The 18,959-nt window shown below is 44.7% G+C and overlaps 1 protein-coding gene across 4 annotated transcripts in view; it reads left to right on the forward strand.

The window, feature by feature from the left end:
• The window catches only part of oxsr1b (oxidative stress responsive kinase 1b), a 42,439-nt gene that overhangs the window by 16,846 nt on the left and 6,634 nt on the right, over nucleotides 1–18,959 (forward strand). For 2 of the 4 annotated variants that reach the window (XM_070985561.1, XM_070985562.1), the window contains exons 4-13: nucleotides 7,413–7,554; nucleotides 13,924–13,979; nucleotides 14,239–14,348; nucleotides 14,546–14,647; nucleotides 14,742–14,875; nucleotides 15,008–15,056; nucleotides 16,331–16,396; nucleotides 16,479–16,601; nucleotides 16,782–16,859; nucleotides 18,847–18,882. In XM_070985561.1, coding sequence (XP_070841662.1) covers nucleotides 7,413–7,554; nucleotides 13,924–13,979; nucleotides 14,239–14,348; nucleotides 14,546–14,647; nucleotides 14,742–14,875; nucleotides 15,008–15,056; nucleotides 16,331–16,396; nucleotides 16,479–16,601; nucleotides 16,782–16,859; nucleotides 18,847–18,882 — 896 coding nt within the window. The remainder of the gene's footprint in view (nucleotides 1–7,412; nucleotides 7,555–13,923; nucleotides 13,980–14,238; nucleotides 14,349–14,545; nucleotides 14,648–14,741; nucleotides 14,876–15,007; nucleotides 15,057–16,330; nucleotides 16,397–16,478; nucleotides 16,602–16,781; nucleotides 16,860–18,846; nucleotides 18,883–18,959) is intronic. The other 2 variants (XM_070985565.1, XM_070985564.1) reach the window with 1 other exon arrangement.

Here is an 18,959-nt window from a genome sequence, read left to right on the forward strand (position 1 = left end):
GCAATTAACAAGTGAGAGGAGCATGAAGGGAGGGCCACCATGGAGAGAAAGACCTCATAATGCAATGGTTGCATCTGCTTCTGATTGTTTTGTTTCTTATTTTTTATTTTATTTAACCAGAAACATCAAGCTATGGTATCTGGATCCGCCTGTGAAGGAGAAGCTTTTAGAGCAGACCTGTGAGGGCTCCTAGACACAAACAGAATGTAGATGAAGGCCTCCTGCGCCAAACAGTTGACAAGCAAGAAGCAGTGGGCTCTTTTAACTCGGAGCAGAAGACAGCCTGAAGTTATGGTCTTCTGTTTACAAAGAGGCAAAAAATTGCCACTTGTCACGCTCCAAAACCTGCTCTCAGTCTCACACGCTTAATTATACAAGCCCAAGCATTCACTGATACATCCACACACTAAACACTTACACTCTATTTCTATCCTCCCTTGTTCCCCTCCGGCCCCCAGTGTAAACAGCATCCCACTGTAACGGATAGTGTCCAGGTGGCATGCCTGGCTCCCTTGGATACACTCGAGTCACGAGCCTCTTGGCAGCCGCCTTGCAGCTGGGCCCGGGGTCACAGTGCCCGCCAAGCGACGCTCGAGCAGGCGGCCAGCCTCGCAGCAGGAGCAGACAGCACTTAAGATGGCCTCTCTCATCCCCCTTATCCTAGTTAAACAGAGAGTTGAGTTGAGTTTTATTGTACAGAGTAATTAAACGATGGCCACGGTGACTTCTGCCATACCTCAAATGAGGTCGGGTTTATAGAGCATCACTCCACAGGGCAGAGCATACCAGCCCAGAGGAGGGCCAACCCCTGTCTGCTCCTCTGGCTTGATGTAGCGTAAGAACGCCTCCACCCTCCAACTCCATCCTGTCTTGCATCTCCTGCTGTCGGAAAGCTGATAACAGCTCGACAGTTGATCTGACAAAGCCCTGACGTGTTTTTATCAACAGCTGTTGTTTGTGAAGTGTATCATGAAGCAGCAGAGTACATTCCTTCAGGTCTCCTTTCTAATAGAGAAGAATGTTGTTCAGTCACCAGATGACATTTGTTAAGCAATGTTTTCACTTTTGCTCCAGTCGCACTTCACCCATCTGAGACAGTCGCTATAATATTTGGCTTCCAACAATTAAAATAATTGGTAATTGAGATAAAATGATTATTGTGCCGCATTCCATTTAGCAGTGATGCTCTCCTTTTGCTTTGTCTTATGAATCCAGTGCATCCTTTCCAGTACAGTGGTGTCCCTTAAAAGCCCAAACTCTCAAACTGTGGCATGTTTAGTTCAGCTCAAGCCAAGATGACAGAAAGAGAGCCTTTGGTCAATGAGAAAACTAAAACCAGTTCAGCAAGCGCACCCACACACGCATTCATACATGGTGAACTCATGTCAAGAGAGCAGGCAGGTGAGGTCGTTACGCACTGGTGCAGTCCCAAAACTCTCATAAAGAGAGCCTAAGCATATAGCTTGTAGGACATGTGCTGGCTCTCTACAGTGATGACTGTGTGTTGCTGGTTGCCAAGCATGTTCAATACTGAATAAGTTAGAGAGAACGCAGACATGTGACGCAGACAGAACTGAATAAAAGGACGCAGTGAATCACGTGGATCCGCTGTACATATTAGAGTTGAGATTGCACTTGAATTATATTTGCAGGATTTCAAAGTCAGTGAGTAATTGTGTTAAATTATCGTGATCGTAATAATGACCACAATAAGTGTGATGATTTTCATCACGTAGCAGACTTAAAGACCGTGTCTGAATATACAGATATTCACTGATAGTACACTACTCTTGTTTTGGTGTATACTCATTCTGAGTGGTGAGTCACTGTTGAATATTGGTATGCCGCTGCTGTTCCACTGGCTCATGGCACTTACAGGAGGTACTGTATGTCACTCATGCTGCATTGGCACAGTGATTTCCAACCAGGGATGCTTGTAGCCCAGGGTGTGCTTCAGCAGTTGCCAGGGGATACATGAAAAGATTGTGGAGTAGCTCAGCTTACTTTAAAAAAACATCTGACATTATGATTTGAAGGGAATATACTTCTGCTATAAGCTGTATGTGAACACTTTTGAAAAAGTTCTTTGTGGATGGATAAACGTGCCATTCCAGCAGACACCACAAATAGCTGTTGTACGTTGTTTTAAACAAACAGTGTGAAGTAGTGAGCTTTTAAGGTGTTGGTGGATGTTATTAGAACAAGGCTGGCTGTTCCCCCTGCTTTCAGTCTTTATGCTAAGCTAGGCTAACCATAGCCTGACTTACATTCTTAAAGGAATAGTTCAACAAAGCAGAAAAGTCAAAATAGGTGGCCGAAAGTAAAAAGGAGAGACCGAACCTGAAGAATGACAGTTTCAGGACAGTTATGACTTGCATTAAAAAATATTGTGGCAATCCACTTTTATATAAGAAATAGTGTTAAAAATCATCCATTTTAAAATAGAATCAAATGAACACATTTGGAGCATGATGGGTGGTGTCAGTGACACTCTCGTTTTGTGTTCGCGGTGGTATGGCACTTATTTTCACCTGGCACACCGCCCATAAAAACGGCATGTCACCAGTCTACCACTGGCAAATAACACTCCCTTCTGGAAACTGCATCGTACCTCTAAGAATCGGCATATGCCACTGAAACCAGCCACAGGCCACATTTTGGTCTTGGTGTCACTCAATCAAAAAAGGTCATCGTTGCACATATGCACAAAAACCCTGAGCATCCGTGGATTAGTTGTAAGCAGTAGGGATGTGAATCTTTGGGAATCTCACTTATTGATTCACTGTTTTTCACGGTTGTACAATATGAAACGTAACTGTCAATTAAGATCTGCAGCCTGTTCATTGGAAAAAGTTAACAGCATTAATTAATGCATTAATTTGAAAGCTTCTCAGAGCCTCCAGCCTGTATGTGAATAACAAAACGAGGGGAAGTACTCTGCTGTGTTATAAATGTTGTATGTCCAGCTGTGCAGAGCTGCCTTGATGGGAGGCCGTTGCTGACTAACACGTGAGCGGCTGCAGGCTTTTAGACGTGAATCAGGCCGAGCACTGCGTTTTCTTCACCTGAGCTGCTTTAAGTTGCTTAATGCTGCGGTGTGTGTTGGTCAGCCGGTCTCATTTGTTGGTACCGGTTGCTGTCTGCTCCTCTAAAGTTACTCCCTGACTGACAGCGTAGCATGTAGTCTTCTCAATCAGGACTGCACCCCTCTCTGGCAAATCCGTTCAAGGCCAAACCTGTAGAGCTGAGTGTTGAGGTAGGTACGCAGCAGGTGCAGGGCTTTTCAGGAAATTCCTGTTCTGAATGTGACATGTGAACAACTGTTTCATTAGGGCGCCGCATAACCTGTCCATGGCCGATTTCACATCAGAGAGACATCCACTGAAACCCACAGGGACAGAATATGAGTCATGCCAAAGCAAGCAGAGGAATGTGTTCTCAGGAGATTAGTGCGCAGCCTTCGCCGACCTGCAGTCACTGCTGCCGAGCTCAATCGAATGCCACTCAGAGTGGAACCCAGCTAAAGGCAGATTGTTATTGACTGGATTTAGCATATGAAAGGACTCTGTCAAGTTTGGAGCCAGTGGATTTGTCACATCATGATGTGGCCCTCAACTATTGCCAAAGTGCTGACGGGGAGCTTTGATGGAGGTTTACAGAATTAAGACAAAAACAAAATTACCTTTGTTCACCATTATATCACATTGTTCTTCCTCCCTCGAAAATTAAGCTGGAGACTTTTTCAACAGTCAGCAGTCCTCTCCTCTTCACCTTTCGTTTACACCACCTATGCCTCTCCACAGCCCCTCCCTTGCCCCACCCTCCCTCTGCCCTTCCAACTTTGCTTGGCATTCTCCATTGGCCTTTAGCACAGTTGGCACCAGCTCTCACCTCCTTCATCCACTTCCCCCTCCTCCCCCCTTTTCGTCTCTCATCCTCTCCCACAGTCTCAAACTGCCTGCTCTGAACAGGAGAATGGAAGACTGTAAAAGTGATGTTGTTGTTGGATGAAGTAGAGTTACGCAGAGCTATGTATAAATCCTGGCTTTTACATCTTCACAGGTTTTGTTTGAAATCCTAAGAGGGAGAGATCTGGCTAATCCAGCATGTAACTGACATGACGATTTGACATTTTCCTGAGTTTTTGCACACTCTACAGTGCAATACACTTTAAAGACTTAATTTGCTCCCTGTGATCGGTTCCCTCTGGGGTCTTGGACAGGCACCGCTCCAACCAGGCCAACAGGTGTCACTTGTCTTGGATGCCGTAGTCTTTCCCATGCAAAATGAACCTTTACATTGTTAACGTGTCAGTCAGTGTCAGCGTGCTGAAACAACCTAATGAGGCATGAAGAGTTCAATCAGATGAATGTGAAAGAGGCTGACAAGGCTGGCATTTAGTGATCCTCCAAAGCTTACATCATGCTGTGAGTGTGCACTTAGAAATGTTCTCCCCTCAGTGCCACCTCAGCTTGGTCTAGAAAAGTGTTTGCTGTACACTAATTGCCTTCCTTTATCTGTATCAATGTTTTTCTGTTCTCTTGAAAGAAAAGTTAGACATTTTGGGATATACGTGCAAATGCTTTTCTGCTGTGAGTTAGACAAGAAGATCGATACCCCTCTCATGTCTGTACGGTAATATGAAGCTGGAGCTAGCAGCCAGTTACCTTAGCTTAGCATAAGTACTGAAAACGGAGGGGAAACAACTTGCCTGGTTCTGTCCAAATGCAACACCTGCCACCCCTTTAAGCTCATTAATTAACACATGTTTTGTTTGTTTAATCCATGCAAAAACTGTTAAAAATCCCTATTGCTTGGATGGGAACAGCTGCCAGACAACCAGCTCAGGGTTGAGGAAGTTACTGGTCCTGAGCAGCAGTGAGGACAAGAAGTCCAGCACATAATCCCCCATCAAACAACAAACTGTTGTTTTTCACATTTTTGTACCAATTAAAGGTGCTATAAAGCAGATTTTGTTACTGTTCGGACAGAGCCGGGCTATCTACAGTCTGGATGCTAAGTTAAGTTAGCCGGCTGCAGGTGATAGCTTAAAACCTAGCATACAGACATTAGTATCAACCTTCTCATCTAGCTTTCGGCAAAAAGGCATATTCATGGTGTATAGATAAAGCAGGGCTGTAGCTTTTTGTATCTGGTGGAGTGAGCAAGGATAAGGTCCCACACGTTAGCTACATGGTCACTTTCTCATATAATTACACCTTAGCTCATCAGGACTGTGACTCCCCCTCACTTAGACTCGACTCTCTTCACTCCTTCCGCGCCTTCCGCATTGTCACCTGTCACTTCCTGTCAATTCCTCTTCTCCCTACAGCCATTTGCGACAAGGAGACGAGCATCATGCTGAGCGCAGAAGCATTGAGAGAGGAGGGAACCGTGTGTGGAGAACAGGGGAGGGGGGAAAAAAGGCTGCCTTTTCTCAATGAGCTTCAAAGCACTGTCACATCAGAGAGGCGAGGCTGCTCTCTTCTTACGCTTCCCTCTCGCTCCTTGCCAATCCACTTGCTCACATATACACCTGCTATTGCACACGCTCAAGACACACATCTAGGCTGCTTTTCCCCTCATCTGTCCTCTCTTTGAATGGGTTTGTCTCTCTTCCTCGCTGCTGAATCGCATTTTCTGCCGCGCATCGTCACTGCGCGACGAACCCGTTGAACTCGTCTCTCCCTCACTCGCTCTCCCCACTCCGCCTCACTGTGTCTAAGACTCTCTGCAGTAACACCGTCAAGTCTCAGGTGGCCCGTCATCGCCGGCTCCGCTGGGTAATGCAGTGCTCGACTGAGTGCTGCAGGCGAGGACACCCTGAAGTGATTGTGCAAATAAATATCGTATCGCTGGCACAGTTGCTAAAATCCAATCAATTCAGTCCTGGAATTGTGTGTGGACAGTGTTTCAGGACCTTGAAAAGGCCATTTCCAGCTTTTGTTCGCAAGTGCCGCCGTGTGGGTGTGTGTGGCTGAGGGTGTGTGTGACAGATAGACAGTGTGGCAGTGTGGTGTTTGTGTTTGTGTATCACTGCAGCACAATGCAGCTTGTCAGCCAAGTGGCATTCTTTTTGCTTCTCTGCTTTGTCCCCATTCACCAGTGTCCCCCAATTTTCTGTCATTCTGAATGCAAATACTGAACCTCTTTTCAGAGGGATGTTCTTTATTCTTTGGAAAGTCGCACAAAGGAAATCATACACTGACGGCAGTCTGACTTTTCATCCAGAGCGCTCCTTTTATTCAGCAGGAGCCGGGCTGAGGGAGACATGGTGACCTGCCTGGTCAGTGAGCAGAGCAGCACTAGTTGTCGATTCAGCCTGAGCAACTAAAGACAAAGCAACAGTTTGACTTCTAACCTCCCATGTTAGCACGCACACTTGTCTTTCATGCAGACCTCTGACCAATCGTAAAGGCATTAAAGGATGCACATACAGTATATTATTGCAGATCTCAGCTGGTATTTGTGAATTTGAGGTGAAACTGAACCTCAGAGAGCTGGACCGTAGTAATGATGTCATCGACAGTCAAATCCTGTAGCTGCTCCATAGATGGTGAATAATGGCATGATTCTGACAGTAGCCATGGTGATTTTTAACTGGCCACACTTTCTGATTGCCAGCTGTGAGCAGCACATCCAAATGAAAGTCATTTGGATGGAAAAGCTTAAAGAAAAATCCTGTGAGCCAACAAAGTCAATCTAATTTAAAATCAGTGGACCAAGGCCAAACAATGTCCCCTAATGACATCATAAATTCAAGTCTTGCTGTTGCTTAGTCACAGAGACAACTGTCTGTGTTTATAGACACTGACTTTACCTTTTAAAATCGGAGATAACACAACATAAATTCTTTTTAAAGGCGGATTTACCCTTCAAACAACGCATGATAGTGACTGTTCTGATTTCCCTCTCTCCACCATTGGTTTGTTTTGCCATGGCCAAATGAAAAGGTCATGGTGATGTTTATGGTTAAAGGACTTTGTCTTAACAAAACTAAATCATTTGTTTTTCCCTTCAATAAAATCCATTTTACTGGAACTGGAAAAAAGGTCTTTGTGTACCCACAATCTAATTTATCCAAACAATATAAGATTATACGTGAATTATCTTGACTGAATGGCTGCCAATCCACCAGGAAGTATGTGTTTTCATAAATAAGGTTTGGTTTGGAGTAGGCTCAGCAAATGATATAGGGTAGCCCGAGGTGCAGGGGGAGATCATCAGTCAAGACCAGAAACGGTACAATTCATTTACGCAGCCATGTTTAAAGAGGGTGACGGCTGGATAATTTTCATTTCTCCCTGACATTGATGTTGACAATCACAAATGCAGTTTTCAACAAAGAAAAATGAAGCATGACATCGTAAGTTCTTTTTTATCAACCGCTGTCTCCTGTGGTTATTATCTAGGCTCCGTGCTGGACGTGATCAAGCATATCATCTCGCGAGGGGAACACAAGACAGGCGTCTTGGACGAGGCCAGCATAGCCACCGTGTTGAAAGATGTGCTCGAGGGCCTGGAGTACCTACACAAGAACGGACAGATCCACAGGTGAGAGGACTCACGGCCCTGCACTCTGAGACGCCCATTATCACTAAGTACAGAGGCTTTGTTCACCTTCAGGGTTTATGGAGCAGAAATATACATGACTCTGCCCCTCCTCCCTGTTTCCTCCTCCTCTGTCCTAAAAGCTGTCAAACTAATATATATATGTTGTCCTCCACCTTGACTACATGGGACATTATGTTTTACAGTGGGGTCCCGTTTGTTTGTGCTGACACTTTCTTGTGAGCCGGTAGTTCAGACATAGTTAATTGAATGAGTTCCCACGATAGAGCAGATAAATTTTTTGGGATTAAATTAACATTTAAATTTTTTTAGCTACAATAATTCAGTGTTTTTGAGATACAGATTACTTACTTGCCACAGAATACTTTGCTGATGCCTACATTAAGGTACTCATTAGCATAACTTTCTGTTTTTATATTGACTACTCGTATCATTAAGTGTCCCTTATCATCATGCGGTACATGTTACCATCATAGTCTCATCACTTATTTCTTCTGTCTTAGTCAAAAACGGAAGCAAAATCTCAGGTAATCTGCATTGAATTCATGCTCTTAGTGCATGGTTTATTGCAAAGTTCAATGCAGAAATGATTAGTGTTCTCCGTCAGACTAGACAGATGACTGTACCGAGGAAATGGCATTTTCAGACAGCCACTTTCACTCACTAAAGGTCAAGGGTGTCATTTGGCTCTATATAGAGATGAGGCAGCATACTTCCCCAATGGGACTGTGACAAGTCTCCCAGAAGAAGAAGCAGCAGTAATGATGTGTTTATGCCTTACCACAGAAGTATGGTTATGAATGAAAAAAAAAAAAACAGTCATTATTTCATTTTAAAGCTGTACACATGATACAAGCCCTCAGTGTTTTAATAAAGCTGCAGCAACTTTAACTTTAAAAAAACCACAGCAAGAAATCTGTAAGTAGACACTTCAGAGCCGCTAATCTTTCAGACCTGATAATCTTTAAGAGTTACAGTACGAATATGCATCAGCAGAATGTGTCAATGGCAGATTTGCGTGCCACAGGAAATGTGATCCTGAAAGCTCTCTTTCTAAGCCAGTTCGACCTGGCTAAATCCTCGCACTCGAGCTGTCACAGTGAACCCAGTCGACACGCCGGCTGCAGAAGTCGCCGCGCTGCCTTCGCTGTATTTAATATTCATTACTCACTTTTTTGTATGTCTCCTCTTCTCTCCTACTGGCACACATATAGCCCGGGACAGGCTACATGTATAAATAATGCATAGCTTTTTTCGGCTTGGTTAAGTGCTCAGCGGCGTTCAGAGTGGCATGCCAATGAGAAACTGCGAGAGAAGCTTGATTGAAAGCTTTGACCACGGGGTCAGATGAATGATGTTTTGTGTTCAGCCGTGTAGATGAAGCATCAGCTCATTAACCAGTTAGTAAGCAAACGGCTGTTTCCTGTAGAAAGTATAGATAGAGATGTAAGGAATTAGCATACAACACTGTTTGAATTACTGTGTTAATTAAAAGGAAAATCCGCTGCGGTATACCTCTGCTGCAGCGTTTAAGTATCCGCTTTCAGCATAATGTGACAGGGTTATTGGTCATTGCCAGAGAGAGGGGAATGTTTTTCCCAAAGTGAAAACCTTCCTTCAACTCTGTGCCCAGTCTAAGGAGGATCATTCATTCATCACTTCTGTCCACCCCAGGCTCCGAGCTGTGACTTGTGAAAAAAGAAAGTGTGAGGCACGTGAGGTAATCCCAACCAGCACCGAATCACTGACACGCTCAGAATGGAGAGGCCATGCTCAGTCGATCAGTGTCTGCTGTTGTAAACGTGCGCATATGGCCGTGCGAGTAACTCCTGTGTAAGCTGGATCATATGAGTCGTGGCCTCGGGGCAGGAGTGATGGAGAGAGGCAAGGGGCCGGGGCTCGACAAGGAGGGAGAAAGTGTCACATGATGCGTTCCATCCAGCCAAGGACGGCAGAAAAGCAATTAGAGTCTTGCGGCCCGAGCTGTAGCCTCAACCAGAGACATTTACCACAAGACGGCAAACTGCTCCACCTCCACATTCACAGCAGCTCGGAAAGTCAGCGATTCAAAGGCGGCACTTGTCCTCGAACTCGAGCAGCAGGTAGACATCGCGCACATGACAGGAGATGAATATCTCTGTGGACTCGTTGAGGTTACGTTGAGGTTCCAAGCCAGGTGATACTAAAAGAAGAGAACACAAAACGTTCTGTGTCGAAACGTTGTGTTCCTGTTCAAGCTCAGAGCTTTATGGGTGTGGTTGAGTGAGTGAAGGAGAGTGAGCGGCAGAAAAGTCTGCAAGTTAATTATCGCAAAGGCCTCTTAGACAGCAGTCCTGGTGTGGAGAGCGCTTTGCCTCACTCATCTCTGAAACCTCACGTCCTCTGAAGGTACATGGGAAGGTTCTGCTCAGCAAATTACTTGGTGTGTGGTGTAGTAATGACCAGGTAATGGCTGTAGTTATGCTGCCTCTGGGAGCAGAGAGTCTCTTGCTGTGAATTAACGGAAAATTGACAAAATAAGACATAAAAATTGATTTGGAAAACGGATGAGAATGAAATTCAGCAGGATGGAGAAAGCAATCAAAACAGCGAAGCAAAGGGAAGATGTTTTTGTGGTCGCAAAGGGCATGGTTAAAAGGGGGGAGGGGGTATTTCATAAGCCGCCTTTCACGGCCCTGTTAGGGCCACTGTGAGCCTGGCACCAGGATGTGATGTCACAGGAGGTGACCCGTTGGAGTTGCGAGGTGCGAGATGAGAATGATAAATCTTCTTGACAGTTTCATGCCGCGGCTGCTCCCACCTGGCTACTGGCTGGCCATCATTTCAGTGGGTCATAAATATGAGGAGACCACACATATCTTGTTCATTTTGCGATATATGTTGGCTGTGTAACCCCTCAAGTCTCTGGCAACAGTTCTGATTGGCTTTAATGCGCTTCAATGCATAGAAATGAAGTGAATCAGTACTCTGGCTTAAGCCCACCTACTATTGTACCGTATGGCTGGATGACTGGTACAGTCGGTGTAGGGACTTAAACTGCAGGTTGGCTTTTTTCCTCTCTGCTACAGAATTTCTTTGAACTTGTGTGGTGCATTGTGTCACCACCTCCTCCCTCCTCCTCCTCTTCCTCTCCGGTGAATGTTAATGATTGTCTGCACTCTGCAGCCTTTTTTTCAGAGCATTGCAATCTGCTGCAGTGAACTATCGTCTCCATGGTTCTTGAATGAGAGCAGGAGGGATGCAGTCGGACGGCCTTGATCACTCTTTGTGAGTGATGCGGCATCATGGGCTGTCTTTCATCCAAGTGAAGCTTATTACTTTGAAAATTCACCTTGAAATAGTTTTCAGCAGCTTGTGCGAATTCACAAATGAAAGATATTCTGAGAAATAACACGTTGTCATATAGAGACATATTTAGACAGTGAGTAATGAAACACCTGTGAGGACACAGACACAGTAAAATGGCTCTGATTAATAGCTTTAAGCTCTTCATTCATCTAAACTAATCATGACGTAGCATGTGAAACAAAAGACCTTTGAGCTCAGAAAGTTTCTCACTAATTCATTTATATCACAACTTAAAAATGTCCTCTGATGACTTGATCATTTCAAATCTGATCTTGATTTTTAGCAGCCACCACTTTGAAATGTCTCAGCGACTATTGGATGGACAGCTATGAAGCTTGTTCCACATATTCACAATCCTTCAATGAGCTAGTGACACCTCAAGTGCCATCATCAGGCCAAACTTTTGTCAAATTCTTTGGTTTCATGGCCAAAGCTGTGGCCAAAGCTAACAAAGCTAACAGGTGGGGAACGTGTCAAACAGTATACCTGCTAAACATTAGCTGTTAGCAAACATTAGCATTTAGCTCAAAACACTGCTGTACCTACGTAAAGTCTCACAGAGCTGCTAGCATGACTCTTGTTCTTTTACTTTGACTGTCCAAAATCATTCACATAGCTCAGTGTAAACTCTCCACTGGGGTGATTTTTTTCTTCAGCTAGCATAGCATAGCTTCTTGGCATGTTTCCCATTGTAGAAGCAGAATGCCGTCCCACAACTAGACCTGTCCTCCAACAGATGTGACAGAAGAGTAGATAATTTAGAAGGCCTTGTGACATGAGTGGTTTATTGGCCCAGACTGAACCCACAATACTTAATTAGAATACAGTGCATTATTAGCACAGGCTAAACCCTGTACCACAAGCACTACATGACAAGACTGGACCCTCGGATAGAGGGGATGTGGTTGTGTAAACGAGGAAAAGTATTTTGGGATACTCTCAGACTTGCCTTTCAGCCTCAGGTGGTCCACTCTGCACCACCCCTCTAATCCTTAAAAAGAAACATCTCAAATTACCAGACGTAACTCATCGCTGTTGTATGTGCTAACACCCAAAGCGGAGGATGAGCATATTCTTGATTAAGCAGAAGAAGTGAACTCAAGAAACGGGACGACACTGTGACCTGATATCAGCTAGCTGTTATGTCAGAGCAGCGAAGTGACAGTGGGGAAAGCCAGAGAGCCGCGGAGCACAGACGTCTGTGCGGCAGCAGACATTTCTAACGGTGGTTGTTCAAAGCCGCTCGCAAAGCCTGTCGTGTCCGTTTTTCATCCACCCTTTCCCTTCCCCTGCATCGTCCCTGGTGTGATAGTTATGTAATTGAGACATCGAGACACAAATGCACATCAGAAGTTTTGCCTCGTGCAGTGCAAAGACAGCTCTGTCTGCCTGAGCGGACCGCTGAAAACGCTCTGTTTTAGAGAAGGCTGTCGGTGCCCCGTCCCGTTTGCTATCTTAGTCTGCCTTCTGGATTGTCGTGTTATCCCGGCAGAGATTTTGCCCTGCAGCGGGAATCCCCATCTTCAGCCAATGGTCCTAATATGTCACACATGCTGCATTCCTCCCTCTGTGGCTCACTGTTTGCCACTCCCTGCCCATCACTTCAAGACCTGTTGTCTGTGTGGTATTTTACTAGAGAGCTCTTAGCAAAGAGGCCTCTACACACAAGTATGCAGCAACATTTGAACAAAGATCTGAACTGTGACCTGCCCACTCTCGGGTCCCCTAAGCACATTGTGTGTCCTGAGGAGGCTGCTTGTAAAGATTGTACTTCAGACTTACAGCTACAGGAGAGGGGGTGCTTAAGCCCGACTGCGGACAGGCAAAGTTTCGGCATGCATTTCAAGTTGTTAGCATGCGTCAAAGGTATTCTTGTCTGAGGCACAAGAGTCTTTCCAGCCAGCACAATTATGTCTGCAGGATTTGCCCCCATGTGTCTGGTATTTGGCATGTGTTTATAGTCTTTATGGATTGAATTATATCCCCAATAAAATGAGCCTTTGTTTCTTGGAAGCTGTGTTGTATCTCATCTCCAACCCAGCACTCCAAAGACCAGTCTATTTTTACTTTCATTGAGACCAATTTCTTTGCTGGAATGGTCAAACAGCATTTATCTTTCAGCTGAAGCTGCAAGCTTTTTACTCCAGTGCCCCCGTCTGGTAGCAAGGTGAACTGCACAGCTGTTGAGATGCATCTAATTTGAGTCATTTGTCTGCCTGTCAGTGCGGTTCAGAGATCCACCTCAGGATGATTTGTGCAAATGTGTTTGAAGTCATTCGAGGTGGTGCAGTGGCTGGCAGTGTTCTGGGGTTGTACCAGGTTGGTGTTCTTTGTCTTTCTCCCATTATTCTCTTTAAAACCAGGCCTTCACTTCCTGAAAGCCAGGACAGCATACAGAGCTAACTGTTGTCCTCCGTGACTCTGCTGCCATCCGTACTTTTTTTTTTCGTCACCTTTCACTTGACCCTTCCACTTTATCTCTGAAAGTCTGTTGCTATGACAACTCTGTCTACCTGGTGAGGTGGCAGTATTCAGTGTGTGTGGCAGTCTGTGGGCAGACAGGCAGCCAGACAGTCGTCCCTGCTGAATCCTCTTATCGCCACCAGGGGAGGCTGAACAGGGATGAACAAATTAACTACAGGCCGTGTGTGTGTTGCTAATAAAGTCTTTAAAAAATAGCAACCCAGAGAGGTGGAGCGATAAAAGCTTCAAGGCCTATTTACAGTACCAGGATGTACAAAGTCGAGTCTTTTTGAGAAGTTATTAATCAGCAGCAAAGTGAGATCCTAAGGTTGCCTTGAGTCTGTGACATCATTAAACTGGGGGCGGTACTGATGTTATGCTTCAATAAACATAAACTAGTTAATAACTTTAATTACTCTTACTCTTATTACTTTAACTGCCTTTGTTCATGTTCACTGTTTGATCCGGCCCAGCCACTCTCTTTGACAGCTCCCTGTGAGAAGTAATTCTGTAATGTACATGCTCTTCTTTCTTTCGCAGAGATCTTAAGGCTGGAAACATTCTCCTCGGGGATGATGGTTCAGTGCAAATTGCAGGTATTTAGCCATGAGGCATCACCGCTCAGTACCTGTCACAAGTGAAACAGATTAGGTCTGAAGAAGGTGTTGTGCTGTGCTGTAGCCTCATTTTCTCCTGCCAGCTCTGCTCCAATATCTCAGTGTATGTGTGCACAGGAGGCTCAGTCTGCAGAGGAAAATGAACCTTCTTGACAATAACATCATTGACTTTCTACGCTGGGTCCTTCGTGTGTGTGTGTTGGTCTCATTATTTCTCCTCTTTCTTCCCTTCCTTCAGACTTTGGCGTCAGTGCCTTTCTAGCCACAGGTGGTGACATCACTCGAAATAAAGTGCGCAAGACGTTTGTAGGAACGCCGTGCTGGATGGCCCCGGAGGTCATGGAGCAGGTCGGTCGTCTTTAGCGTGGAGACAGGAAGTAAAAGTTCACAATAAGACACAACTTTTCATTGCCCAAAAATGGGTAATGAAGGTCACAAAGGGGCTATTTTTATTGTATTTATTATTGGAATCTGAGGTCTGTTGCCACAGTTGGGATGAAAGACGACCTGATGTGTAAAAGTTGAATACGTTTCTGCTTTCACAGGTGCGGGGTTATGATTTCAAAGCAGATATTTGGAGTTTTGGGGTCACAGCCATTGAGCTCGCAACAGGGGCTGCACCTTACCACAAATACCCACCAATGAAGGTAAGAAACAAACGTATCTAGAAATGTGCAATGAAAGAGAACAAATTCAAAGTCAGTTCCTCTTTTTTACTAAATGTGTTCTTGGTGTCTTTAGGTCTTGATGCTGACGCTGCAGAACGACCCCCCATCCCTGGAGACCGGCATCACAGACAAGGAGATGGTAAAGAAATACGGAAAATCCTTCAGGAAGATGATCTCCCTGTGTCTACAGAAGGACCCAGAGAAAAGGTGTTTGTCATGCCTTTAGTCATTTTGTTTCACCATGCTTCATGGTTTCTGTTAAACACGTCCTCTACAAGCTTTTTAGTATAAAAGCTCAAATGAACAGAGCTCATTTTTTGTTGCTCTGCTGTTTTTCAGGCCAACCTCCTCAGAGCTGTTGAAGCATAAATTCTTTCAGAAGGCAAAGGTAGGTACCTGAGCTCCCTCCGGGCCTGAGACTGAATCAGTTACATGATGACTCAGCTTCACCTCTGTGTCAGGCACCCGTTGAGCTGGTTGATGAGTAAAGGTCTAAGCCCGCAGAAGTGATCGGATCTGCATGGCCTCAGTTTGGCCTCTGTTTAATATTAAGCCGTTCTTCATCACTGAAAGTTGTTTACTTTTCTTTTTTTGTTCCAGAAGTTTTGAAATGATTGAAGGAGGCTTTAATGTAGGGAAAAAGGTCAAGTGTAATGCAACAAGAGACGGAAAAAATAGATAGAAAGAATAGTCTCTCTCCCTGAGGTGTTTGTGTGAGTCAGGCTACTTCTCACTTGGCTCAACTTGTCAGTGTGTCTGACCCAGGCTGAGGCCATTGCAGCATTCCTCTCATTATTGACCGTGCAGAGCTGTTTCTAACAAAGGCAGGGATAAGCAGTCTAACTCCAGCCTCCGGCTGCCCAGTACCCTAGCAACTAGAACAACAAATGTGCTGTCTCAGCATGTCACACAGCCCAAATACAACCTGGTTGGTTTGCTGGATATGACCGTTGAGCACCAAGAACCACAGTACTGTGCATGCACAGCAGAGGGCAGGCTTTGTCATTGTTGTAGAGCTGATCTGCTACAGATGGACAAACAGTGGTCCTGTGACAGCCTGCGGGAGGGATTGAAATGGTTCTGAAGCAAGCAGACGATTATTGATTAGCTCCTGTCACTATCTGTTGAGAGCAAGAGTTTGTTTGTCAATAAGGTATTTGAAGGTTTACTCCCAAATGAAATGTCCACCATTAGACATCACAGTGAGTGTTAAAGTGGGAATGTTTTTTACTTTGTTTGCACTTTTTGCTTTTAGAGTAAATAGGTCTTGAGGTGAGATTTCAAACATTTGCTGAACTGCCCATCAGAGGGGGGACTTTCATAACCAGGGAGGCAGGACGGCACAACAAGTCTTATACTTTGGGTAGAGCACAACCAGGAGCCCTTGTTTAGATGACCTGAGAGGCGGAGTGCACATGTTTAGGGTCTGCAGCTCACTGATACAGGATCTGGTGCAGCCAAGCTGTGTGAGGCGTGAAAAGTAATTAGATGGTTCTTGATTTAAATTCAAAATTTTACAGGAAGCCGGTGTAGCGGAGAATCTTTGTTTGTAAAGCACATTACAGGCCACAGGTCAGACTCTGAATAATGCAAGAGGTAATCCATAAATAGATAAAGAGGATTTTGTGACAGTGACAGACATTTATGTCTTTCCTCTCACAGACCCATGAGTATTTACACGAGAAGTTACTTCAGAGGGCGCCCACAATAACAGAGAGGTCGAAAAGGGTAAGACGCCAACCATTTCAATCTACACTTTTTGCTTTATTGCTAAGAAGACGAGCTCAGTCGCGTTCATGTGTGTCGTCAGGTACGTCGAGTGCCAGGTTCCAGTGGTCGGCTGCACAAAACGGAGGATGGCGAATGGGAATGGAGTGATGATGAGCTGGATGAAGAAAGCGAAGAGGGCAAAGCAGCCGTTGCTGCCTTGAGGGTGAGATGAAGCTAACCCTTGTTTCCCCCCTCCCGTGCACACATTATGCTCCACATGTCTTGTCTTTTAATCGCTGTACGATGTTTAAATTGTCATTCTCATGTCTGTGCAGTAGCATGTTTGTCCACTGTCTCTCCACTGAGTCTCCCGTATGTGTGTATGTTCTGTCTGACGGCCAAGGAGCAGCAGGTGAAGCCTGTTGGCGCCACCAGGCGACAAGTGCGCTTCTCCTACCCACTCGAGCTGCCTGCGTCCAGGGTTGTTCACATGCCCACACAATACAGATGGCATTCCCCTAACAAGGAAGGACTCTCTCTGCTCGTGTCAGATAGGCAGCATGTGACTGCTAGAAAGGGCAGGAAAGACCTTGTAGGGAGACAAGAAGGTGCAGAAAAGGGCAGATAACCTTTGCATTCAGAAGAGGCTGTGGATATCGCACTCAGGTCATTTTGACTTTTGGTTAAATGTGCATTCACTTTAGAGGCTTTTATAGGACTGATTAGAATATAACTGGAGTAAATCTGCACACTGATAAGCTCTTATCCCCTAGATAGTAGCGACTTTGTTCTGGCATTATGTAACTTAACACTAACCTATCAGAAAACGACTAGTAATTACTGGCCTAAGTTACGCAATGGGTTTGTTGACAGCAGAGGTTGAAGCATTTTGAAGCAGAAATCCGTGCACACTGTAGATCACATGCGAGTAGAATTTGACCCACTAGTTAACCTTGTCAGGGCCAATTAGTCAGTACAGGATCTGAGTCTCTTTAAACCGTGAAATGTTTTCTATCTCATGGGAAGGGAAGCAAATGTGTGGCTTTTACTGAAATGTGGGAGATTATGAAGGAGTTCGTGTCCACATAACTAAATGTGAGCATACCACTCATAAATGTTGGTAAAATCATCAGATTTGTGCTTAAAGGTCAATAGGTTACAATAAATATAGGAGAGTTAAGCTCTTCATTCATTCATTGAACGGTTTGCTTTGAGAGAGCTTCATTAAATCAAAGACGTCAGAGGTGCCTGTCCTGGAAGCCATCTGTATTTTCCATTTCTCTCTCTAAATTATTTTATTTATACTGACCAAATCACATTTAATCAATACAAGGCAAATGACTTATCAATCCTTTAAGTGGTTTTCAATTGGAGCACTAATGACCATCAAGGGACTCCAATTTTACAATACCTCTGCTGCTTTGATGCTGCTTTACTGGCTACTTGTCGGCAAACTGAACTTTGACAGTTGAGCTCGGCTGAGTACCTGCGTAACATTTAAAGACTGATACAGTCTCCTCAGCCTGAACACGTCGTCGCTTTGTCTGAATCAGAGAGCCGAATCCTGAGCTGATGTGATTCCTGACATCAGCCAGACGCCGTGTCAGATCCTCTCAGTCAAGTCAGTTTGTCTTCATTTGGGCCTGCAAGGCTTCTGTCTGTCTCTGTGCGTTCCTTGGAGCTGGTTTTAAGCTCTTTTTGTTTTGCAGATAATCAATTTGACCACATAACCGTGTGACTCTGATTTCGTATGTACTCGTGCCGCTTCTCTGCTTTTCAAATCTAAAACTAAAAGCATAACTGCAGCTGTAGAATATGTATTTTCACTCGTTTACATGTCAGGTACCAGCACCCAGAGACGTGCCATGCACATAAGATCACTGTGGATGTCATTTTATGTCATGATGTATGTAGTGATGTAGTAAATTTCTCTCTAAAGATAAACTTATCAAATGGGAATGGCTGTTTTTTTTTTGTTTTTTTTTGGTAATACATTAAATGAAATACTTGACAGATCACAGTACTTTATCACATTAATGCAAAAATCCTGCAAATCCAATATTCCCATAAATCAGGCCTGCTTATTGATTTGCAGTCCTGCTTGAAATATATTAAAGGGACAGCTACCCTGCGAGACGCTGTACATCTCTGCTGTCTCCCCTCACTAAATACCACCATATTGCCACATCAGCACCAGTTTGTGAAGTGTAGTATTCAGCAGTGTAAGTATTATCAGCACCTATCTCTGCTCCCACTCTAATGATGTCACTGCATTCACCTTAAAGGAGATAAGGATAAGCTAAGCGGTACGATGAATGAGCAAAGTAAACGAGTGAGCCGTGTTAACCTGTTCGCCGCTCTCGCTTTCTGTGTGTTCTTTGCATCCACGCGTCCTGTTTTTGCTTTGCTGAAGCCACCACAGTGATATCCTCTCTGAGTGTTGTCTTCCACTCTGTGTTTTTCAACAGTCACCAAGAGTGAAGGAGGGATCACAGAATTCAGAGGTGAGTTTCAAAAGGCTCTCTTCTTTACTCTTCACTGTACTTTATGCTTCAGAATCAAAGGTGTATACGTGTGTCAG

This window comes from Chaetodon trifascialis, chromosome 18 (assembly GCF_039877785.1).
Source record: "Chaetodon trifascialis isolate fChaTrf1 chromosome 18, fChaTrf1.hap1, whole genome shotgun sequence".
NCBI lineage: Eukaryota > Metazoa > Chordata > Actinopteri > Chaetodontiformes > Chaetodontidae > Chaetodon > Chaetodon trifascialis.